This window comes from Andrena cerasifolii, chromosome 15 (genome assembly GCF_050908995.1).
Source record: "Andrena cerasifolii isolate SP2316 chromosome 15, iyAndCera1_principal, whole genome shotgun sequence".
NCBI classification, from domain to species: Eukaryota; Metazoa; Arthropoda; class Insecta; order Hymenoptera; family Andrenidae; genus Andrena; species Andrena cerasifolii.
In genome coordinates this window covers 10,248,185-10,274,201 of record NC_135132.1, presented here as the reverse complement: position 1 = coordinate 10,274,201, position 26,017 = coordinate 10,248,185, and the positions used below count along the sequence as shown (strand labels likewise).

Below are 26,017 nucleotides of genomic sequence, written 5' to 3'. Positions count from 1 at the left end.
ACATCGCGGAGCCACCCTCTCGATCGATATTTCAATTACAACCTCTTATCCCCTTTATCATCCCGCGTGGTCCCGCGAAAGAGCCTCAGACCTCCCGAAACAACCCGTTCCGCCAGCCGCGTAGAAATTCTTCCAGAAGTGTCGTTGCAAAAATTCCCCAAAAGAATCTGCCGCGGAGAAGGATAGAATTACGCTTATCCATCGCGCGAAAGCATCGACCAAACATTCTCCCGAATACCAACGATAACGTTGGACCTTCTCTTGACTAGCCCAGTATGACGTCAGAGGTGGCAGCCCGTGTTCGCTGCGAAGGACCAGGATTGGCTGCGCGTCAGGAGTGATCGGTCCGGCGAGGGAGTAGGAGGTCCGCGTCGCCATATTGGCAGGTTTCTGTCGCCTTCTGTCGCCGAGCTGTCGTCCGCCCAGCTGAGACGTTAGCACACGCGCGCGAACGCATCGCTGCTCTCGGCCGGATCGAAACCGTGGCCGATTCTCGAGGGTCAGCCACGAGCCACGAGAACCATCGGTGTACACCTTCAGCGGGGGTGCCTGGCCGTAAGAACCGGCGGCACGTCGTTGTTCCTCGTCTCCCCCGCAGTTGGTGCGGGCGCGGCGTGACACGTTGCTCGACGCCACCGTCGGGCCCGGGGACCAGCCTCCGCGAGTGATAGCACGCGGTCATTGGACCGAGGAGCTGCTCGACAGAGAAGTCCCAGTGTGACAGCAGCAACGACAGTATGGCGGGACAGACGATAAACGACAGGCTGCTGGCAGCCAGGCACAGCATCGCCGGCCAGGGCCTCGCCAAGTCCGTCTGCAAAGCCACCACCGAGGAGATGATAGGGCCCAAGAAGAAGCATCTCGACTGTAAGTAACCTGCTACGGTCCCCGCTCGCGCCTGTCACCCGTCATTTATGCATGGGATTCCTCAGAGAGACTTGGGATAGGTAGGAGTCGGTGCGCGGGTCCGTGGGCTCCCCGAAGGAAAGTGAAACGCCTCCCTGACAGGGCATACGCAGTTTTCCTAAGGTGCATGAACCTCCGTGTCTGTTGACGGCCGCTGTGCCAGTCACGTCGCCGAGAAGCGTAGCGCACCTTTCATCGCGCGGTGCCTTCCCGTTACGCGTTAACGGGTGACTTTCCATTTCGAGGCGGAGGAAAGTGTCTCGGCTCCTTTGGGCAAGGCAGAGAGCAAACGACTGTCTGGGTGGAGGAATCGACCGGCCTCCGGGGAAAGGGCCGAAAACGTTCGCCCGCCGGAAGCGGGTCGTTTGAAGCATTGATTTTAACCGTGACTTCTCGGTGCCCCGCGACCACCCGAAATACCACCGTCATCGAATTCCGCCCTCGCCGCGGAAAGAGGCACGGGGTGTCCGGTTGCTCTTCGCGTTTTCTCGCTAAATTCTCGCCAATTCTCTAGCGTGGCCAAGTTGCACGCACGCGGGGCCAGTTCGTATCGATTCCATAGCTGGTTGCAAAGCACCTGCCCGTCACGTTGCATATCGGTCATCGAGGTTGCTCGCGTAAGCAGCTATCGCCGATAACTGGGATATTTACATTGACGTAGGTTATTTTCGTTTTCTTTTCTATACAAATGCAACCGTTGGCCCGCCCAGCGTGCATCGGCAATGGCAACGATGCGAGGCGGGTTGCGTCATTGGTGGTACATTTTATTAGCGGATTCGAATTGACCGTGATTTCTGGTTGGGTAACAGTGAAAGTTAAAGGGGCCGTTATTGACAGCGGATGCTTCGCGCGAGAGCAACCGTCGATTGAAAAACTGCCTGCTATTTGAATGCTAGAGTGAATCGCCCCGGGGCATTTCACGGTTACGGTCCATGTTTGTTGTCGTCCCGTATCCGTTACAATGCCCATCGACGACTTATTGCTGCCGCGTCGAGGATGAATTTCAGGTTTATCGAAGCAGCCTGTTTTTGCCCCGATCGTTCGTGAACCGACCAAAATATCCAGTGACTGTCGACCTCAGGCTAATCGAGCATACGCTATCGTCTTGCATTTCCTTCGGCGATTAATGTTGTCTGCCGCGAACGGCGCGAGAGTTCTTGGAAGTTGTAACGATCGTTTTTAGCCTTACCGCGTCTCTCGAGTTATTCCTATTCCTTTGAATTTATGCACCGTGTCTCTCGGGTGTCCTTTGACCCACTTGCGTTCCCATTATTCCAAGACATTTCAATTTCAGGGAAATTTAAGGAAGGGGGGGGGGGTTCATTTTAGACTCGCCTTATATTCCAAACAAGATTCAATCTTGCCGGGAGCCGAGGGATAAAAATACATTTAACGCAAATTCAATGAAATTCATTAGGTGAGAATAAAAATTTATTTAAAGAATATAATTCAGTTTTTTTTTCTTTTTGTAAAGCTCTTGAATTATTTCAGTCGTGGTTACATTAATCTCTTCTTTTCTTTTTCTTTGAAAGATGCCAGGACCTTCCAGTTAAAAAATAAGAGATCCGAGTTCGTAGCGAGATGGAAATTTATTACAAAGGACGTCTGCGGGGGAAATTAAGTTCGGCGGTCGCTTTGCGATTGTATCGGAAGACTGGGGATCTTTATCAGCGGCGATCGGTCACCGCGAGTGGTTGAAAATTTTGGACAGTTACCAATGGCGCGATGAGTAAAAAGTCGATTATCGGCGGGGAAACTGGCGCGGGTATACTTGAACGCGTAGGAAACCGCACGAGTTCCTCGTGATTATCGATTTTCACTGTCGCATGGTTGCATCAAGGTTTATAGGTATAGATGCGTAGGTGCTGTGACCTGTATCTGTTCCAATTTAAAAGTACACCCTCGCCGGGGAGCCTGGCGTGTCGGGTCTTTGCACCTTTCAGTCATGTCGAATTATTTCCAATTGCCCCATTTGATCTTATCGCTCGAAAATTGCAGCGAATTAGCGGGCGTCGAAGGTTTCCAATCGGCGGCGACTCGTTCGCTGCACTCTAACAACCTCGCAACCGCCTCCCATTCCATTATTGTAACTAGCCTTCCGACGTGAAAATTAAAGTTATAATTAATTATTGCGCGTGGGAATTTTAAAGCAGACGTTACCAGAACTGAACTTCTAATTCACCTTGCGTTGCGCGTTCTAACTTCAAGAATCAATTCTGATCGTTCGTCGATGTAATTATCAGGATATCGCTTCCGTCTGTCAGAAAAAGTTTGCTTCTATCAGAATGATTTATGCCTGCAATGTAAGCGACGGTTTTTTCGTTATTCCCTATAGCGTCATCCGTTCGAAATATTGGCGCGATAAAGAGAGCCGCGCGTTTCCGTTTCAGTCTTTTCTTCCGGCCCGCTAATTTAGATAGTGAAATGAATTGCCGCCGATGAAGCCTTCGCCACGCTCGAGCGCGTCCCTTTCTCTGCGGCGATTCTCCACCGTCAATTTTCCTAGCCGCGTAATCGTTGACACGCGATACATCGAATAAAAGCGAAACAACCACGCACCACCGTTCCCCGATTACTCACGCTCCTCGGCAACGTGGAGCTTCCAACTGTGTAACGGTTATCAGAGTCCGCTATTTGCTTTGAGATAGTCTCGAAGACGCGTGAATCATTGGCAATTTCTCGTATCTCGCCTGGAATCTCGATAGAGATATATAAAAGGCACTGCTGGGAGCCCCGTGCAAGGAAGGGGGTATATTTGAAGCTTCGACGCTGTCCTTTCGCGAGAAAGTTAACGAGTTGCATAAAGCGTGACGCAACAATTAGAACCCCCCTCCCCAGCGAGAGTACTCAGGCCTTCAGTAATCGGCTTTCTTGACAGAAAGCATGCTCTCCCTCGTGTAGAACTGGAAACTCGTACGGCAATCTCCAGCTACTCGGTCGAGAAACCTTGGAATGTCCTTACCAATTCTATTCGGATACCGACGTCCTGAAATGCTGCGTGTCGGTAACGATTTTCTAAGGGACTCGCTGGATACGCGACCGGTAAAACAGAGAGACCGTTCGTTGGCTGGCGGCGGGGCGCGGGGTTTGTTTTTTTCCAGGTCACGGACAGGTGACCGTAAAATTTTTAATAAGAGGCGCGTGGGCATTCTGAACAGAGGGATCGGACTCTGAGGGATTTCTGAGGAATTTCCTGCAGCCTTAGATCAGAGGAGCATCCTCCGAGGCTGCACTTTCGCACATGCCCAGTGCTCCCTGGGTAGCTCGCCTTTCAGATTCCCTATCGATCGGCTGTACGCTTGATTCTCAGCCGATGACCTCGCGAGATCCTACTGATTGCTTGCTCTCTTGGAGGCCACTTCGTTGATCACTCGCCTCTATAAATAAACCCTATGTGCCGACCGTCAATGATGTTCGAAGGGCGTCGATCTTTTTTATCGACAGGTACCGAGGGAGGATGTCTACTCGACTCGGGGTCGGAAATAGAAAGGACGATGGTAGAAAATCGTTTATTTTAAATGTTATAAGAGATTCGGGCGCACAGAGCGAGAGTCAGGAATCGTGTTTTTATAATTAGAACAATGCCTTGTTAATATTTCAGGAGCTAACCAGATCGTTACCATTTTCTACCATCCTCCTTTCCATCTGGGATGCAACTCGGTTCCTCCAGAATGGTTATCCACCGTCCCTTGATCCGTTCCCCGAGGCAACCTTCCGTCGTTCAACGACACGCTGGTGAATTCATTCATTATCGACCGGCGTTTTACGTAACGCGCGCGTTTTAACACGTAAACGCGCCGCGGAAAGCACCTGCGATTATCTGCCCCGAGGTTCATTCGATTGTGCAATCCGCCGGCGTAATTACCGCCGGGCATTGTACGGTGAATCGCCACGAGGATATTTCTTCGCCACAATGCCATTCCCATCGATGCTAGCTCGTCCCTCAACGGCCGTTCCCAAAGGCTGTTTCGCCTTCTTCGATGGTAATCGGTGTCCTTCGAGTCGTCCCATTTAGGGCCCACTGCAATTAATTGCCTCTGTCGGTAATGGCAAGGGAACGTTAACTATCCGAATATTCTGATTTTATAACTAAGCTTTCTTTTCCGGGAATCACGGAATTTTAAATATTTTTAATCTTCCACTTGGGAGAGGAGTGAGGATCGTCTCTTCCTTACCGACCAAGCACTTGTTCCTCTACTCGTAGCGTGCACTTCCGGTAGATTGTTGTACTTCCGTTAGACGGTTGCTAGGAGACTTTGCAGCTTCCGTAATGGGTAAGTGAATCGAAGTTCCGTAGATTTTGTAGAACACCGCGCCGGTTTGATTTCGTGGTCTCTTGTTTTTATAATCCCAGCTCGTGCCGGCTATCGTCTTACCAAAACACGTTATCGGGAACGCCCACCGTTCGAGCCGGGCTCTGGAGGAACATCTCAGCGCGCACACCCCTCCAACTTTCAGATAACTCCGATAACGATTCTATTCTCCTGCATTCCATGACGCGGCTGTTTGCGCCCGCTGGAACAGCTGTTTCGCTCGGCGTTTCTGTTTCAACGGGTAGATAAACCGCTCCATGGCGTTTGTCCGAAATGGTAAACACGTTAATTCCTGTCGCAGGTCTCGTTTATTTATAGAACCCGTACGCGGGAAACAAGGGGCAGCGATGAGTCTCGGTGTCATCGATTTTATCAGAAACCGTTGGAGAAGCTGCGGAGATCCACTTCCTGGAGGGCTTGGGAGGTGGAAGGGAAATAACGGTCAGGTCTGCGTGCGAACAGTTTCCTGCTTTATGCTACTTTTTACGGACGCATTTGCAGCAGATGATATTGGCTCTTCAGCAGCTGGTACCATCTAAACAATTTATCGGATTCTGTTAATCGCGCCGCTGCCAACTGCAAGAGCTAAGTCTTCCAAAGTCCAGTTCCTTTATTGCGGGCAGTCAGCCGCTTCGCTGACCCACTTCTACTTTCTCGTAGTACTTCCTCCACGGCTTGTCCTTGGCGAAGGGTCGATTATTGATCTTCCCCGGCCAGCGCAGGGCTTCGCTTCCACTTGTTACGCCAATGGTGCACATGGAGCTCCATGGTCGGTCTTGTAACGCCGCCTCTTAAATACCTTCTCGGAATTTATGTCGCCCTGATTCCCCGGCCCAATTCACCTTGCAGCAATTGTCATTCAGCCGCGGCGTACTACTGCTCGGGAGCCTCACACGGAGCCATTTAGTCACGCAAAAATAGTTATGAATATTCTCGCCACTGTAAATAGGATGACGCTGGTGAATGGGACGAAAACGCTCGTTCGTGTGGTCTGGTAGTGCCATTATTAGAAGAGGAAGCGCGACAAGGTCGAGCACGCGGGGCGCGCGCGCGATTCTCCTCCCAGCCTTTTTGGCACACGCCGCGCGATGCACTTTCTTCACTGAAAATAAACCGGTGGGCTCGCGGCCGCGGAGAAATTGCGCTGCGGCTCCCTCCTGTGCTCCCCGATTCCGCGATCCAGGCATTGTGCAAGAGCCACTTGCGCGGACCGTGGCGAAGGGGGAACAGGAAGCCATTGTTAGCGAGGTTTCATGGTTCTCTGTAAACAGAGGGAAGCACGTGGCCGACGGTCCCGCCCTCAGTGGTGATATTTTTAGGAAGCGCTTGCAAAACCGTTTGGCGGTGTTATCAGTAGCAGCAGTGGAATATTAATTTCACTTAATTTTAGATCTTTCCTCCCAGAAAGATTCCAGCCTTGGTATTCGGTGGATATTGAAAATTATTAGTCACTCGGATGGACGCAGCAAGTGGAAACTGGTTCTGGCGTGTGTGGTTTGTTTTTCTTCCTCCATTTGCGTCTTATCCACACACGTTTCGCAGCAGCGTTGGTTGTCACTTTGCTCTTTCAGTTAGTGGCACGGTTTTCCTTGACGGGGAGTTTCGAGACGCTTTCTGCCAGGAGCGAGATGAAACAACAGAGATTAAATGGCACTGCTCGGTGGCGATATCTTCGGTCAGTCAATGCCATGTTTCATTGGCAAGGAAGGAGGGACGATAAAGCTTCTAGATGGGGATTGTCTGGTGGTTTTATTGGGAACGGGGCAGATGGAGAGTAATCATCTCTTAATTGGCATTGGGAAAGTCTTTTCGAACAATGAGGAGGTCTGCTGGGAATTTTCAGGAGGCATTGGAGGAGAGGGAGAATAATTATAACGGTTACCATAATGGACTCCGTTTGAACGGTAATTAAATTTACTGAATAGTGGGTTTCAACGCTAGCAGGATGATACCAAACGCGTCGCAAGTGTTTGAAACGAAACATCTGCTTTTTTATCAACGATACGAACCTCGGGCATTGATTTGACCTATATTTATGAGTCCGCAATTGAACTTGGTATGTAAAACAGATGTTAAACCTTGCGCAAAGTTGCAAACGCAGATGTTTGCTGCTTTGCGGAAGAAGTTTGGAAACAAGGAAATTGCGTAACTGAAAAGAATCCGTCAGCAAATTGGTGTAAGCCTTCCATTTAGTGTTTCTGATTTCTCGATATTTTTTGTTTCTCGAAATTGAAAAAAATATTACAAAATTTATATTTGCGGAATAATGTTGATAATGTTTATCAAAAACACGAGAAAACTTTAACTAATTGTTCATTCCTATTTAATATGAAATTTGTGCAAAACGAAACTACTTTTTTTGTTTCAAAATCGTTTTTTAATCTATTTATTTTTTTTTGTGACAAAATCTGTAGTTGTAGAAAACTTTCTTTCGTTTTGAGTGGATGTTGACTTGATAGTGTGTAGCACATCCAAAAGTTATGGTAAATTGGGTGTCCTTCTTCCAGTGGACTGAAAAATATGAAATTCCTTCGTTAAAGTCCGGAATTTATCTTCGTCTGGGTTGATAATAAATTCTTGGAGACTCTCTGCGATTGCTATCTCTAACTGTTTTCTTAATAGTAATTCTTCATTTTGAGGATCCGTAAGTTTTTCAGTATTTTCAGGAGAATCACGGTTACTGTTATATTTTCCGAAAAGTCTAGCTACTTAGAATTTGTTTTGCCGTTTTGTACAGATTTGTCTTGGATATTAAATGAAAAAACGCGTCTTCTGAATCTTTTTGAAGAGATTCTGGATTACCTATGCAAAATTTTATAAAGGATACATTATACAATAGTTTTGTCTCTTCTTTTCGACATTTCTTCTTTAATAGCCACAAGGAACTCATTACTTAATTCAGCAGGTATACAATTTTTCTAAATTCTTAAATAAGAATTTAAGAATACCTTCACCAGACAATAATGCCGAATTTTCTCTCTGAAATTTTCTATTGCAATTTATATAAGTTCTAATGTTACTAACACCATCTATTATAAATTGTAGATGTGTTTATACATTCGCGATTAACTAGTAATATACAATTTGAACCAACTAAAAATTCATATTTCTGAAAATTCATATTTTGAAAATTCAGAGTTATAATAATTTTCCTAGACTTAAGTTTCTCGAGAAAAATAGTATTTCTCGAAAAATAAGAGATGAGCAATTATAAGATTTCTCGAGAAAGAACACTACTTCCATTAAACTGACACTGTGCAAGGTTTCAGGGTAAATTGATATGAAATTGAACAATGGCACAGCGGCACAATGCAGAAGTGAAAAAAGGGAGGATAGGAGCGCGGCCCAGAATGAAATTCAGTAACGAGTAACTCTGGTTTTCTGTTACAGATTTAATCCATTGCACGAACGAGCCCAACGTGTCGATACCGCAGCTGGCGAACCTCTTGATAGAGCGGTCGCAGAACACAAATTGGACGGTGGTTTTCAAAGCACTGATCACGGTGCACCATATGCTCTGCTACGGCAATGAGGTAAATAACGTTCTGCGATGCAGAACAGGATTCAGGAGCGCGAGTGCCTCCGAATAAGTGGCTCCTTAAAGGCAATCAGACCAGCTTCTTTCCCTCCGCATCTCCGCGAATGGACGGCTTGGGAACGATAGGACAGCAAAGGCTGAGATTGGGTTAAAAAATGCGACGGAAATAATTGCAGACCTCTCCGTTCTGGTCAATTTTAGGGCTGGGACTATTCGAATATTTTATAAGTATTCGAGTGCTACGAATAAATTTCGAATACTTGAGTATTCGAATGTTATTATTCGAATATTTGAGTATTCGAATGCTATTATTCGAATATTTGAGTATTCGAATGTTATTATTCGAATATTTGAGTATTCGAATATTATTATTCGAATATTTGAGTATTCGAATGATATTATTCGAATATTTGAGTATTCGAATGTTATTATTCGAATATTTCAGTATTCGAATACTTAAATATTCGAATATTTCAATATTCGAATACTTAAATGTTCGAATAGTATTTGGATACTTGGATATTCGAATTATATTCGCCAAATAATTGAGCAACCGAAGTATTCGAATATTCGAATACCGAAAAGTTCGACAAATAGTCCCAGCCCTAGTCACTTTTCGCAGATCAGTACTTTCTATTGTAAAGAACCGTTCACTGTGCGTTCATTAAATTTAATCTTTGACCTGCCTATCGTACAATCCTCTCGCAACCTTTGCACTCGCAACGGTAGCTTAACAGGAGCTTCGATCCTACTCGAAGCAGGATCACAGCTGGGATTAAGCTTCCGGATTTTGCCTGAACGATTTAAAGGCCTTTTAGCCAGCGTCCTCGTAGCGACTGGGCGGTCAGCTCTGCGCGAGTTCTAGGGTATTATTTACATTCGTTCAGAGGTCGTCCAACTCATTTCGGTTGAGTAATGAGTTGAAGAGGGGAAGTGTCGTCGCCCTTGCGTGATTGCGCACGGGATCGAGTAGCACGAGCCCATGATCGGCGTCTGACTTTCACGGCTCGCATATGCAGCATCGCTATTGCCTTTAAGGGTCCACGTCGCGCCTTACCTACCACACAGCAGCGTAGGAAATTCTTCAAGTGAAGCGAATCAACGGTGCAATGACTTTTTCTGTTGCAGAGGTTTACGCAGTATCTGGCGTCCAGCAACAGCACGTTTCAGCTCAGTAATTTTCTCGATAAAAGCGGCGTGCCAGGTGACCACACGTTGTTTGCAAAATAATCTCCTCGGATTAACTCCCATTGAGTAGTTCAATTAGATATCTCATCCAGAATTGGCTCCTCAATCCTTTCGATCCCTAGTAGAGGTGAAATAACATTGGGGGATTGGTGCCGATAGCTGGCAATCTGATTGGATCGCTCAAATTAGCACAAAGTTCCCGGTCTATCTCTGTTGTGGCTTTCTTTTTTTCAAATCGTTAACAATTCTGGCTAGAAGTAGCATTGATCTACTAAGAACGCAGCACGCATGCACAACACAAACACGGAAGATGTTGATAACTGTTAGAATTATAGGATTCGGTCCTTCGATGCGTTAATGATTGTTCGTTAAAGGCACTGAATCCAGGTTTGTCTGTGCGAGAATAGCCTCGCTGATTACTAAAATTCAGTAGTACGGAGGAGTTCTGGCTGCAGAGAGTTAACGCTAATCATTCCCGAGTGTTTCTAACAATGTACACACCCCTTCGCTCTCTCGAACCAGAAACTTAATAATAAGTTCTTCCTGGCTAACTTCCTAGCATCGCGCAGCTATCTGTATCTGGCCTCTGTCTATGATTTACTAACCTGGAACTAATTTTCTCTCTAATCGGACACAGCAGGAGCACGTATCGGTGAGTCGCCATTCAATTATATTCCCTTCACCCGAATGCTTGTCCGATACTAACAAGGGAACATCCCGAACCAGGAAATTCGAAAAATTCTAAAAGATTGTGAATATGTTGGGAACTTCCTCCTGATACAAAAATTGCATTGTAATCGGGAGGAAATCCACTACATATTACAAAACTTCAGAATTTTTTGAATTTTCGGGTTCGGGATCTTCCCTTGTAAGTTCCCTTGAGGGGAGAATCCTATTTTTTGGTTTAAAAGCATAGCAAAATTGGGGATTTTTTTTTAAGAAACTAGCGATTTGATTCATCTGAAATTCGGACCATATTTTCCTATACAATTTTGCGCCAATTTTCTTACGTAATCAAAAAAGTATATAACTTATCGGTATCCTGGTTCATCAAAGTATAAAGTAATGTTTGCTGGACGTACAAGTCAAATTTGAAGGTAATCGGTTCAGTGGTTACAGAAATATCGTGCACACCAGCGGATAACGGCGGCGTGATGGTCGATCATGCATAACTTCTATATTTATGATTAAAAAATAATAAAAAAAAAACTATAACTTCTTCAAAGATGCATAAAAGCATGGTCCAAATTTCAGATTATTCGAACCGCTAGTTTCTTAAAAAAAAAATCTAAAATTTCTAGCCCATAGAATAGGATTTCCCCTTAACACCTTGCGAGTCGACGAAGCACAGAATATTGCTGGACAAGAAATTTCTTACTCTGCCTGCTATCTGCGATTCGTAGTTACAGTTGTGTGACTAAACTTCGCGATAGAGATCAGCGAGAAATTCTCCAGGGGGACGAGCGACCCCTCTAGTATTTTCTGTTCTAATTAAATTGATAAGGTGCTCTTTTTTTTACACGTGTCACGCTCAGTCTTCACAGAGGGGACCGAGACGAATCTATTCGCCGTTCGCGTGTCGCGCGCTCTCTTCAGAATGAAAGCGTGTCAGGATCGATAATCTCAATAACACCTACACGCTCGCACTTGTGCCGCACTCGCACGCACGCGGACGTTCGCACCAGCACTCGTTTCCGATTCGTCTCGGTCGCCTTCCCCTGAGAGAATGTTTACCTGTTTACTGTACTTCTTTTCTGGATTCTAATAGCTTCCTTCGACTGTTAAGCAATATCGATGCATCAGAAAGGTCTCCCTTTCACCATGGCATTGCCTTTCGAAGAGTACTTACACACTCCTGTTCCTTAGGCTATGACATGTCACCATTCATCAGGCGGTACGCGAAGTACCTCAACGAGAAGGCCCTCTCCTACAGGACCGTGGCCTTCGACTTCTGCAAGGTGAAGAGAGGGTGAGTGTCCGAAGGGCGCAGGGATAAACCTCTGTGGCGTATAGGCTTCCGATCAGCCAGAGCCTTGGTATTATTTCTTAAATTATGTCCCAGGAAGGAGGATGGCACTCTGCGCACAATGAACGCTGAGAAACTGTTGAAAACTTTGCCCGTCTTGCAGTCACAGCTGGACGCGCTCCTGGAGTTCGACTGCACTGCGAATGATCTCACAAACGGTGTCATAAACATGGCTTTCATGCTTCTCTTTCGGGATCTCATCCGACTATTCGCCTGCTACAACGACGGCATTATTAATTTACTAGGTAATCGATCTAATTCTCAGCTACCTCCCACGAACATTCTCCAGAAACTTACATCCTGACGCTTCGACTTTCAGAAAAGTATTTTGATATGAATAAGAAGCAATGTCGCGAGGCTTTAGACCTGTACAAAAAGTTTCTCATACGAATGGACTGGGTTGGCGAATTCTTGAAAGTTGCCGAGGTCAGTGGAAGTTAATTCTTGGGCGCAGGCTATTTCGGTCACCGCGAAAGCTGTTTTTAAAATAATGTTTCTGGGTTTGTAGAATGTCGGCATCGATAAGGGAGACATACCTGACCTGACAAAGGTAAGAACTTCTGTTGGAAACGATTAGAACCGAATAATAGAATCGATGCTCGATTATTTGGCACGTTTTGCGTGAAATGTTTTAAAATAAGGGTATTTCAGGCGCCAAGTAGCTTACTGGACGCGTTAGAGCAGCACCTCGCCTCGCTGGAAGGGAAGAAGGGATCCGCGGCGAACACTCCCACGCAGACTGCAAGGTATGCCAATTTCAATTTCTACGTACAGCTGAAATCTACGTTAATGTTCAGAGTAGGACTGAAACTACTAATTTCGAGGAATATTTTGCGATACCTGAACGCATTCGTTTGTTAAGAAAAGTAAAAGGTAAAATGCGAAGTTACAGCTAAAGAAGTCTGCGAGCAAAGTATTTCCATTTAAAAAGCACAGTTGCATTAATTGACAGAGATTAGGCGACGAATCCCATCAGACTTTCTCCTTCGTTACTATTCTACATGTAAATTCTACAACACAAAAATACAAATCCCATATTTTCATCCGATAATCATACTGTCTCCTCGCAAAATGTTTTGTAAGTTCGTAGGGTGAAAGGTAATGTTGGCACTCGTTTCTTTACTGCTTGGGAAAATGTGCTTCTCATCGAAAGATCTTTCTCCCTCGTCCTTTTTGTTCGTTAGTTTCTTGTTTCGCTGTCCATAGCTGCGATCCTTGAATTCTTTGCTTACTGATTTCTAGACACGTTGGAGCGTTCGAAGTTCTTTTTGTTTGCGCTGAAGTCTGTGCTCTAGCAGAGATCTCACTTGGCTTGCCATTATATTATACCTTATTTCACTGCAAATACTTTTCTGTACTTTGGCATTAATTATTGCACGTACCAAGACTTTCCTTTCGGTTCAGTTCTTTTTTTTTTGAATTCGGTAAGTCTACGCGAACAAGCGACACACATTTGCTATGAAATTCTGCGACAGAAGAGCGTGCAGATCTCTCCTATGTACAATATCCTCCCGATATGATAATTATTTGTACTTAAAGTTCAGTTGCAACTGATGCGCTTCTTTGTCACTGGGTCAGAGTTCACGAGTCGCACAAGATTTTGTTTCCGCGTCCTACCTGTCTCTCGATTCTAAACATTTAACAGACGCTAGAAGCTAGGTGATACTTTCTTGCACATAAGTATAAATCTGTACGTAAATGTGGGTGCGTGCAAGTGTGCCTTAGCAGTAGCGGCGCAGGAGTACTGCGTCTTGTCTTTTTGTTTCGTTCTCGTTGCAAGACACATTAGGTAGTACGAGTTAAAGTAACTGCTTCTGTGAACAGATGTGTAAAAAAATGAAAGAAAGAAGAGTAAGGGAATCTGGGGGTGGGAAAGGTAGCTAGAATTTACGCATGTGTGTCTGCGGTGTATGCGCGTTGAAGGGGAGAATGCAAGAGCGTGTACGAGAGCACTGAGTAGTTGAACTTTTTTACACACATCGTTATATCTTTATACGTATTACACCGTTTCTTTGTTTTTTTGTTTGTCTTCTCCTTTGTTTTCAATGATCAACGTTCCTTTTCGCTCCTTTCGGCCACACTCGTCTACTGCTGAAAAAAAAACGGCTTCTCCTCCTTTCCTCTGTGACTCCACCGACTCCATCGAGACACATCCATTGCCCCTATCATTACCCAAAGCAGCAATAGAACGAATGTAAAGTCGGGAGTGTCCGCCCTGTCTTCCACCAGTACTGCGTTTGGAACAGCAGCCAGTAATAACCGCCTCGACCACACTGGGAATGGACACATCGACGAAGCGCTACGGCGACATGCCCTCGCGGAAGAGGAAGCCGCTATGAACCAGTACAAGGTATTAGAATCTACCCGGTCCAAGTCTACGAATACCAGGTGGGCTTGGATTCTCAGTGGTTCTTATAGAGCCGAAGGTTTCATTGCATATCCCTTTTCCAGGCAAAAGTGCAATCCCCGTCGTCTGGCCCCAGCACGAATCCGTTCCTCAGCTCGCCAACGAACAATGCGGATCAGCCGATCGTGGATCTGTTTGGCGCGCCAACAACTGGCAACGACAGTCAGGTGAGCAGAGAGTCTGCCTTGCTGCGGCCGGTAGGCTCCCACGTAATTCCCTTGAATGGATTGCTTCTATTGCTTTCAGCCGCAGAGAGCGTCAGACGATCTGCTCCAGTTAGCGGGCAATCCTTTCGCGGATATGTTCGGCGCACCGCAGCCTGCACCCGCGCAAACCGCACAGGCGCAGAACAACATGTGGATAACTAACGGTAACGGTAAATACTGCTTCTTTGTTTTACTCATCAACCTCTCGTCTCATTTTATTTTTCTTTCCACCGCCAGCCTCCGTTCCGCCTCATTTTTACCTTCTTACTTTTGGTTTGTAGGTTTCGCAGCAGTGCCCCCAGCAAATAATAACTTTGTTACAGATAACAGTTTCTCCTCCGTGTTCGGTAATCAAGAGTCCCAACCTGGTGAGTACTCGCTCCCTCCTCTCTGCGAAAGGAAGACTTTGTTATCTCACTTGTTGATCAGACTATGCACTACTCGTTTCTCTTTCCACGTTCACATTGTAAATATACGTACCCCTTTCTCTGTTTTTACTGCGAGAGGCCTCTTGCTTAAGATTTTCTATCGTATCTGTGCATCTTACTAAATCGTATAGATTTATAGACGGTGCCTGTGCAAGTTAATCATCTTTCGAAGCAATCCGCCCGGGCATTCAAATTAACCGAGCCACGAGATAATAGTCTTGCACACAAAGATTGCATTTGTCACGAGTTTACAACCATTAGCGAACGTAGCAATCGAATCTCTTGCAAACTAGGGCTGGGTCTATTCGAATACTTTAATATTTGAATATTTTACAAGTATCCAAATGCTACGAATAAACTTCGAATATTTAAGTATTTGAATATTTCAGTATTCGAATAGTATTTGGATACTTGAATATTCGAATTACATTTTTCAAATAATTGAGCAACTGAAGTATTCGAATATTCGCAAACTTGTGTGCTTCGTGGTATGGGACCGGTTAACTTCTCAAGTATCAAACTTCCCTACTAACGCAGTGACAGTGATGGGCATTATCTTTGCCCATCTCTGCGCAGTGAGAGGCATCGATGCTTCGATTGCAGCCTTGCTGAGCCGTCGCGTCGCGAAGACTGTCCCTAAATTTAAATATATTCGCGCTGCTCCTCGTTTCATCTCCTCACTTGGACCACGCAGCAACGATACCTCTCACAGCTTCTCCGCTCCATCAGTTTAACAGTTTCATACCACCTAGCCTGCACGCTACACGAAGTCACTAACCACTCGGGCCCCGGAAGCAACTAACCTCGGAATGGTGCTGGTGATGCTAATCAATGCACCTTGATTTCTGCGCAAGCTGGTGCCCCAGGAACGGCCGGCTCCGTACCGAATCCCTTCATGTCCGACTTTCCCTCCCTCGGTCCTCAGCAGGGCGCGCAGCCGAACGCGGCCGCTTTCGGCCTGTTCGAGCAGGGTGCCGGTGGCGTGGCCGGCACGGCGAGCGACGGCCAGCCGCAATCGCAGACCGGGGACCTGTTCAGCGCTGGCGGCCAGGCAGACCTCTTTGGGAGCGACTCAGCAGTGCTCAAGACCGCGGAGGGAGCCGTCGGGGACGCTGGCGGCGAGATGGCCTCCTCGGCGGCTCTTGCCTCCGGTAAGTCCACTGCCACGCCGCCTCCCAGACCGCCGCCTCCCGCGACAGCGACGAACGGTACGCCCAGGCCGGCTTCGCCCAGCGTTTCCGGAGCGGCAGCTGGCAAGCCCCTCGCAGGGGCAGCAGCGGCCGCCGCTCCCAGCAAGAGTGCATTCGACGATCTGAACGACAGTATCCGTATGGCGCTGGGCGGGTCCCCGTCTCGGCCGGCACCCATTGCTCAGCAACCTCCAGCCGCGCAACAAGCACAGCAACCTATGCAACAGGGTTTCGGCATGTTCGATATGGCCGCTGGTATGCCAGCCATGAACGCCGGGCCCATGGCCGGCTACGGTATTCCCACCCAAGTCCCAGCTGGGTACGGTTCCCCGGCAAAGCAGCCGACTTCAGGTGACGGGAATGCATTGATGATTCTGCTGTGTATGCATGAAACCCGGGGTCTCTGATGCTGGGGAGCTCGCGGGCTACGTACTTGTGGCAATCTCTGTTCTCTATATCATGCCCGATGCTCTCGGGCGTAGGTCTTGTTTGCGTAGAGTCCTAGGGCACATATTTGTCCGGTGCTGCGGGTAGAACGTTTGCACGTGGTGTCGTAGGTGTGGTTTATTGGTCGATAGAAACTTCCGACAGGTTCGGATAGTAGAGGACTGAGTGAGGAGTTCAATGGTGACGTATACTTGTCGTTTAGATTTAGTCGTAGGACAGGGTTGTAGAAGTATGTAGTCCAAAGAACAGCATCATCGACTCGTAGTTCTTAATTCATCAAGTTATGCGATTTTAAAGAGTGTACGATTATTGGTGCTAGCCACTGTACATAGTTTTGGTGTATTTTTATGAGAACTGACTGCATTTCATACCTATGCTATGCATGCATCTTCATTACTGTTGGCATAGAACTGGAGATTTGAGGAGGACGTACTTTTTAGATGAATTATTCACTGCTCTAATTTTTCATCACTTCGTCCTGTTACATTTGCATGATATTTCATTTAGATTGCTCTTTATCTTTAAACCTTCTTCATTGACAATTTTAATTCCTCGGAGAACGCATTATCTTCAAGTTTACTTTTTAATTATCTCGACTTAAGTAGCACTATGATACACATTTTCATTTCTGCACTCGAAGCATGGCATCTTCAGAACGAAATGCATAGCAAAAGAATTTACGTAGAATCGTAGAAGTATTAGTTATTGAAACTCTTTCGCTCCATTAGAAGAACCATCGTTTACAGCCCCCTTACGCCACTCTGTCCCATGCAAAGTAGCTCGTTAGTAGAGTTACAACTTCCCTGTTGAGTTCCACGCTTCCCCGCGAGCCGACGAATGTGCATTTTAATCGCCCGCACCACAATCACGCAACTTTGGGTTCCGCTTTTGGGGCTTTGGCTGACGTAGATGTTGCTTAGGTTTTGACAGTTTCGGCACGATGCTGCTGCCTACCACTGTAGCTGGAGATAATAATATTTCAGCAGCAGGACAGCAGCCGAACGCAGCGTCCACTGGCAAAGTCCTGACAGGAGATTTGGACAGCAGTCTCGCCAGTCTTGCCCAGAATTTGTCTATCAACAAGAGCGCGCAGCAGCAAGTCAAGTGAGTTATCGCTCCATGCGTTTACTCGAGCGTCGATGATTAAAAGCTATAGCAGATGATGTGGACAGGAGCCTAATTGAATCTAATTTCAGGGGTATGCAGTGGAATTCGCCTAAAAACGCTGCCAAGACCGGTGGTCCAGCTGGATGGACACCGCAGCCAATGGCAGCCACCACTGGCGCTGGTTACCGTCCAATGGTGAGTGGCTTAACGCGTGGATCATTCCTCTAGCATTGAGTTACTTTACCAGCACGTTGTTCTTGATCGTTACCGCACTACCTTCCCCTAGGGTGATAACGTATCGCGACCCCGATATCATGTTTTACACATAACTTGTTTTATACTACATACGTTCCTCTGATGCGTGTTTATTCTTTATCTAACTAATTGACATTCAATATCGTTATCAGCATGCACTTCTTACCCGTTATCGGACCACTGTTTACTACGTACGAATACTTTATACCATATTCCTGCAGGGTCACGATAATACCCACTTTCGCTTCTTCTATTTGTGTTTGCCGTACCAAGCAACTACAAGGAGACACGAGCCATGTTAACGAACCCATACAGGAGACAAATCAATTACTCCAGACGATAGTTCCGTGACCTTAGATTACTCATGAATCAGCACGCTTGCTTTATCGCTCATTAAGCTTCCAAACAAGTCGACCCGTAGCCAACTAGGGCTGGGACTATTTGTCGAATTTTTCGGTATTCGAATACATCAGTTGCTCAATTATTTGGCGAATATAACTCGAATATCCAAGTATCCAAATACTATTCGAATATTTAAGTATTCGAATACTTAAATATTCGAATAATAACATTCGAATACTCAAATAGTCGAAGTTTATTCGTAGCATTCGGATACTTGTAAAGTATTCGAATATTAAATTATTCGAATAGTCCCAGCCCTACAGCCAACACCTTCGCCCTTCTTCACACGGGCCCTGTAATCACGCTGCACACTTGTAGCAGTGTGCTGTTGCAGCAGCGAACGCTGTGATTGGAGGTCTACAAGATGAGCTTTCTTGAGTAATTTTGTGTCTACGGTGACCAGTTTCAGAGAATTATTGCTAGCTAAGCGAAAGCGTCGGATGACTGTTAATTTTGAAGGCCTTCGATCACCTCACACTCCGTTCGACAGGCAATTCCCTCTTTTTAATTAGAGCAACGTTAGTTTCTAATACGCAGACTTTTTCACCCCCTCAGTATGAAGTGTATCACGGGAATTAGGGATAGAGTATAGGTGATTGTCAATCGGCACACTTAGTTGTACAATGCATGCATGGCATATGGCATGCTACCGGCTGTTGCAGGGTCAAGGAATGACGCAACTTCCTCCAACTACCCTGGGCTTCCCTCCCCACTCCGCGCCATTGGTAAGTTCCATTATGTAAAAAGACAAATTATAACTGAAATAAACGTGTCGCTTGCTACTTGTAACAGAACAGTGTCGTCACTAACTAGCTGTCGATAAACATTGTCCGTGCAGTGGAATTAATCGAGAGAGGCAGTATTTCTTCAGCCGCGAGATACTTCCTCCGAACAGTCTTTTATTGATCATTTTCTCAGTAGCACGAATGCCAAAGAGAGTACCATTCGCCAGAGCCAACGCGTTTGTAACTGCGAAAAGGATAGTCGAATAGTTCACTGCGATATTGAAATTGCCACTGTTATGCCGCATCCTGGTTCCATGCTTCTCCATTAAGGGTGGATTCTCGTGTAACATTATGATTTATTTTTTGAAGAAGGTATTGTTAATAGTTAGGGTTTGTCGGTTTTTACAAACCGAGTTTAAACACCGGTTTTTATTTATAAATTTGTGAAATTCGGAAACCAGTTTTTTCAAAAGTCAGTTTTTGTATAAACCCTATTAATATTGCATTAAATTCTTTTGGGATATAAGGCTTCTCCACGGGAATTCAGACACTTTTCAGAGTAATATTTGGGATTTCGGTGAAACTTGGATATGTTGTAGTTTTTAGTGATATATAAACGCATGTCAAAGGATTTTTAAACATTTTCAAAATTGTGTATCTCACAGTTCTTTGAAATATTTTTTTCTTTAAAGTGGTCCAATCCCAGCTTGAACTATCTAACTTTAAGAAACTTCTATTATTTTTGCAATCAGATGACTGTGATAAGTGGACAAGATTCCACAATAATCAATAACTAATAACAAGGATCGACATGAAAAAAATATTTGCTGCAAGTTCAAAGATGCCTCCTTATATCCCAAAGGAGTTAAATCCAATATGGCGACCAGTTTTTTAAAACAATAATTCTTAGATACCAGTTACTTTTGGGGCTGTTACACGAGAATCCCGCCTTAAGTTCGATGCACACGTGCGTTTGATTTTACCTAGATCATCCTCTAGTCAACCGTACTTTCTGTATCTGCGTGTTACTTAGATACTGCACACGAAATAGTTTCTTGGCAATGTTCTACGATACCTTCAGCGTAACTTGCGTAGATATCTGTTGTACGATAGATTCAGACCGCAACGGTTCTCACTGTACATAGAAACACTTGTAAATACATTACACTGCGGTTACAAAGACTCTCCTAACGCTATGCAACTGTTTTTAAAATCCCAATTCTAACCTAACTCATTGTCGATGAAAAGAGAGCTCGAAAGTCCCCTAAAGTCTATTTCAATGAACATAGTACACTTTCCATTCGGTTCGATGTAAATGATCACTCGCTGGAATGACGCAGCACCGAGGAAGAAAATATGCGAGCAGCTGGACTCGAAATGGTAAACGTTCGACAAGTACAGGCTCGATCTGATCGGAGGGCTTTCTGGTGTCCCTAGGGAATGCAAGGCGTGCCAATGGGCATGCAGGGTATGCAGGGCATGAGGCCGATGATGAGCACAATGCCTGGCGGTCCTGGTGGCATGATGGTCGCAGGTGGAGCTGCGCCAATGATGATGCCTGGCACGAATCCCATGATGGGTGCTAATATGCAGCAGCAACAGCAACCGCAGCAGCAGCAGCAGCAACAGCAACAGCAACCGCAGGCTGCTGCGCAGCCACAAAATAATGCAGTCCAGCTCGATCCGTTCGGTGCTCTGTGAAGAGATTAGGTATCTATCCCATTCCCCTTGTTGTAGAAGAAGCGATCAGCGGCTTGGAGTTCTCAATTATTCTTGACCGATGGGCAAACTTCCCAGTGAATCGATGAGGATCGCACAGGAGATTAAAACGACCGTGCAGATTTGATGAACTCTGATTCCCCTTTAGAGATCTTTGTAGCATACTGTAATTAATCGCACCACATGTTTAGTGATTAATATGGAGCGTCACGCGACCGTAATTGGTTCAAAGGTGTACAGAAGAAGCTCACGATTCACCTTCGAATCAATTCCCTTCTTCGCGAGACCATAAGTTGTACCTAACAATGCACCAAGCCATTCAAACTTTGCTCTCATAGCTCCCGGGAAGCACCAAATTCTAATCGTCTCAGCTGCAAGGGTGAAAGCGCGCATGGTCCTCACAGAATCTATCCCAGTCACGATACTGTTCGAAGTAATTACAGACTCCTTCACGCACTAAATCACTTCATACTCTAAAACCTCCGTCGCACCGCAGAGTGCCCTCATTGAACACGTAGATTATAGAGTACACTGTCCAACACGATTTTTGGTCTGCAATAATTATTCGGGTGTTCTTTTCCACCCGATTACTTATATCGATGGGACAAGCACCCGAATAATTATTACTATTTGAACACAAAAGATGTTGAAACTTGAAAATTTGCATTTCTAGAAACGGCTATTGAATGTTACAGAATAAGTTCAGTTTTGTTGGACAGTGTTATCCGTCGGTCTCTCTTGAACGCCATTAACCGGTGACTTGTGTTTCAGGATTTCGGATTGGAACCGAGCGGACGAAGCACCAATTCTGTAAATACCGTGTAATAATGCCTAGGAAATGTGCCCTGCTTGCTCTCGTTATTCCACGTCATCCGTAAACGACCCGTCCCCGAGAAGAGCCAGCTACTGGAATCGCCCTCTGGGAAACGTGACGGTGCCGACGGATCTACCCCACCCCCACAACCCTCCCGTTACATTTCTACTGCTGAGCGAGTATAATCGCTCGTATACGGGTTTACTCGCTTCAACGGCGGTTGCCTTAAGGAAATGCGCATAGTCTCACGAGTATATAATACATACAGTTCTACGAGGCGACTAAAACACATAGATATATATATATATATATATATATATATATATATATATATATATATATACATATATAGGAAGAGAGAGAGAGAGAGAGAGAGAGAGAGAGAGCGAGAGAGAGAAAAAGGAAGAGAAAGCTCAGAGACACCGAGTTACAGGAGCCGTATTGCGTTTAGAAATTCCATGAGCGTGGATGCGACTATTCCGTGAAGAGTTGACTGTGATAGTACTGCATCGACATTGTAGCGTTTTCCAGTAGTCCCCTGGTCGAAGGAGGAGCCCATAAACGGCGCGAGAGACTGTATAATAGATAGAGAATGCGTGTACGCGTGCATGAGTGCGTGATTCGGCGAAGAAGCACGAGTTTTTCTTCTTCCCTTTTTCGTAGCTGGTTCCCAAGCAGTAGCCCCGCTCCCCCCGCGCAAGCTTTACACAAATGCTGGAAGGTGTCGAGAGTAAACGAGAGCACGTTGATCGGTTCGTCATGATTTCTAAACGTACATACGCCCGGGGGAATTATACATAGCTGGGCCGATATGCATGTATCCATATTGTTAGTGTAAAATTTTGCGTACCACGGGACGCACCGCGTCTGCGCGTGCACGCGCGCGATGCACGCGCATACGTAACGAAACTCGCGCGAGGAACACACGTTGAAGATATATATATATATAAATAAACATCTAAGGAGAAATTATACATACAAGTATATATATAAATATATATATATTTATATATATATATATATATATATATATATATATATATATATATATAATAAATAAATGTATATGTACATGGCGTAATATTAATCCGGCGCATCCGTGTCGCTCTGCACGTTTCATTTTTCGTACTCTACATACCGTGTATCTTTGATTTCGACTCAGGGCGCTGAAGCAGTTACGACGTATCCTTTGTTAAGTATTAAATACTGAATGATAACGGTATATATATATATATATGTGTGTGATATCATCACAGAGACACACACACACACGCAAACATTATATATATATATATATATATATATACATAGAGAGAGTGATTGCGTGGGAGATTGCGAGAAAGAGTAAAAGAGGGAAGAATGGAATATTAGGTGATCTCCACTGATGTTCTTTATCCGCATACCGTTCCGAACTGTCTTAATTAGGTAATTAAACGAAACTATGTACACAAAGTTAAGATTATGATACTCATATTCAGTATGGTACTATTAATATAGTCAATAATTCCTGTTCCAAGGGTCTAATCCAGGATTCGTTTCGCCCCCGCCGAGGCGCCGTGCAGTCACCTACGCGGCCAATATTTCGCCACCTTTTGCCCGAGCGTTGCGCGTTCCTTGTTCAAGGTACGCCCGTCTTGAAACGACTGCACGAGCCTCCGTGAGCGGGAGGCGACAAATTGTACCAACGTTCTACCTTGTTTTCGGGGGTGTTGCGCCCGCACACTTCGCCCGCATTCGCCGGTTTGTAGGCTGTGTACAGAGATGCGTAGAGAGAGAGCCTAGAGGAGACTTGGTCGCCAGTGAGACATGTAATCGGCGGGTTCTTCTTTCTCGTTCTTCCGCCCTGAATCGAGGAGCTTGGACCGTTCTTCGGTCTCCTTTGCTCGAGGAAGAACTCGCAGGCGAGATGATGGTGCAGGTTTTCGAAAGGGATCGCGAGAGACTTCCATCGGGAGCATTGTTCTTGTTAAAACGGTGTGAGCGGTCTTCTGGTGTGTTCGGCTTGTGAAACGCGACTCGAACTCCGCCTATTCGCGAGACCTCTGTAAAGCTATCGACGCGATGCTCGAAGCTAGCCGAGAAAGTCACCGACGCATTGGTTTTTGGACGGAAGTGCAGAATAAAATGAGAGGCAAGTTAACGATTGATTTAATCGCCGAACCCATTAAAGATCGCAAAGATTCGGTAAGTGAAGACAGCAACGAACGTAGTTGTAGTAAATCAGGCACAAAAGTAGCGAGCTCGTTAAGTCGGATATCCTTTCTTTTCTCTTAACGCCGCCAGACAATTGTCGGTGCGAAGATGTTGCGGAACTTGCCCGTCGAGATGGCGAGTGTTGTTCGAAGCGTTGGACTCTGAGAGGTCAGGGGTGCGCGGGCTCGTTCCGCATCAGACCACGAAAGAACATATTGAGGATCGATAAGGTACAAATTGTAAAAGAATTCTGTGAAGCTTACTCTATAAGCCAGGGAACTATTCAGATGTTAATAATAATGCTCGACGGAGCGCGAGGGTTCAGCTCTGCTTATTGTTCTTCAACGGAACCTCTTCGTCGTTCTGGATCTCTCAGACGCCGTTGTCTCACCCCTGAGGTCCTAGTTCACTTACTTAGCTTAGGCGTCCTTGTATAATACGGTTCTAGGACTTGGCGAGAGCAACGGCCATAGAAGACTAGATCATAAATTACATGTTCAATTAACGGCTACGAATCGCGCGAGGAACTGGTCACCATTAAGTTTAAGAGAGTGGACCCTGGGTGGAGGAGATCCCATCGACGTGTATGAATCGACAATCTTCTTTTTCTTTCGCGATAGAGACCCCGGTGGTCTGGACCACTCGGGAGAGAAGGATATTTGAAATCAGGGCTGGGACTATTCGAATATTTTACAAGTATTCGAATGCTACGAATAAACTTCGAATATTCGAATAGTATTTGGATACTTGGATATTCGAATTGAAGTAAATACCGACAAATTCGACAAATAGTCCCAGCCCTATTTGAAATTACACTCGAGCCCGAGTCTTTCTTTCTCGTCTCATTTCAATTCTACGCTGCACCTAGCCTTAAGCCCTTCGAAAGCCACTCTGTATAAAACTCCAAAGCGGGCAGGTCCAGATTAAGGAGGATCCAAAAGTAATTAACGAAAAAAAGGATATGAAGGGTAGCGATCACAGGAGAATCTCGCGAATTAGCGAGATTGCATTCCACGTGGGCAAAGAGAGAAACGTAACATTGTATCTGGAAATTGTAATTCTTCAGGCTCGACCACGCGGAACACTTTTTTTTAAATCTCGCGTTTGATTTCTCGTTCTGAAAGGAGTCAGGTGGATGATGGTCGTGTATCGTCGGACGCGTATAAAGTATTCCGAGGCAACAGACGTCTGTGTAAACTTACTGGTGATCGAGTGTAACAGGACAATATTACATATACATATATAAACGCATATTTTATCGAGAATCATAGAGCAGTAGCGATCTATGTAACTCTCCCCTGTAAGCTAGCGGAAGACGACACGATATTTAGAGAAACAAAGGAACAGAAAGAAATGAGCGCTGTATGAGACCTTTCGTCGACCAACCGTTAACACGTTCAGTGCTGCGCTTCTAGCTTCACCCCCTTTCACCTCTCCATCCTCATTCTAAACGCAGATCGTCATGGATCACTGCTTGCAAAACTAATCGGCTGGTGAAGCGGCGTCAGAGCTGTTACTTAAAATCAAAGCGAAGAAAGGCTTTTGCGTTGGCTGCTTTAGCTCCACTCTGCCAGCCGATAGCTAGCGCTATTAGCCAACGTAGTTTATTGAAAGTGAAATATTGGATGTAAAGGGGTACTGAACGTGTTAAAAGCGTCAGCCTGGAGGAAGCTGTAAAATCGCTAGCACTTAGCGGGAATATTTTGTTTAACAAGAAAGTAACAGAGAGATTGGACGAGCCCCGCTCGAGTCGATATCGATAGTCTATAGAAGGTCTATAGGGAGTCTATAGAACACGGAGAAGCCGCTATTTTTTCGGACCACGACGGAGCCCTAGAATGCCATGTTATCTCGTTTTTCGGTTCTACTTTCCTTCTGTCAGGACGTGCTTCTCTCTTCTTAACGGTAGCCATACGTACGCGGATACATTCAACGGGAAGGTGTGCACACCTTTTGTAACATTAGTTGGGACGCTGTCTATCATTTGAAATTTACTTTGTATTGTCATTGATATCATTATTATGCGCTACGGATATGTTGTAATGATTATTATGTAACACATGAATGGCGTTTAATAGAGTATTTATTGAAATTATTCCACGTGTCTTGCGGACGCATCCGGCATCTTTAGAATTCCTATTTCACACTTTCAC

General features: G+C 45.5%; 1 protein-coding gene across 28 annotated transcripts; it reads left to right on the top strand.

Annotated features, from left to right (window-relative positions):
• Positions 1 to 98: 98 nt before the first annotated feature.
• Lap (phosphatidylinositol-binding clathrin assembly protein lap) lies at positions 99 to 25,959 on the top strand. 28 transcript variants are annotated; one of them, XM_076827538.1, is made up of 19 exons: positions 99 to 867; positions 8,610 to 8,752; positions 9,886 to 9,961; positions 10,586 to 10,597; positions 11,812 to 11,914; positions 12,008 to 12,216; positions 12,291 to 12,397; positions 12,480 to 12,521; positions 12,623 to 12,717; positions 14,201 to 14,321; positions 14,423 to 14,545; positions 14,625 to 14,754; positions 14,866 to 14,952; positions 15,867 to 16,553; positions 17,633 to 17,753; positions 17,846 to 17,951; positions 19,076 to 19,138; positions 20,576 to 20,848; positions 21,629 to 25,959. In XM_076827538.1, the coding sequence occupies exons 1-18, from the start codon at positions 738 to 740 to the stop codon at positions 20,837 to 20,839; spliced, it is 2,619 nt and encodes an 872-aa protein (XP_076683653.1). In that variant the 5' UTR covers positions 99 to 737; the 3' UTR covers positions 20,840 to 20,848; positions 21,629 to 25,959. The 28 variants fall into 28 exon arrangements, with proteins under 28 accessions (XP_076683653.1, XP_076683657.1, XP_076683652.1 ...); XM_076827537.1 differs by having other exon boundaries at positions 100 to 867; positions 10,583 to 10,597; XM_076827536.1 differs by having other exon boundaries at positions 103 to 867; positions 10,583 to 10,597; positions 14,153 to 14,321; positions 14,625 to 14,748; positions 14,908 to 14,952.
• The last annotated feature ends 58 nt before the right edge of the window (positions 25,960 to 26,017 follow it).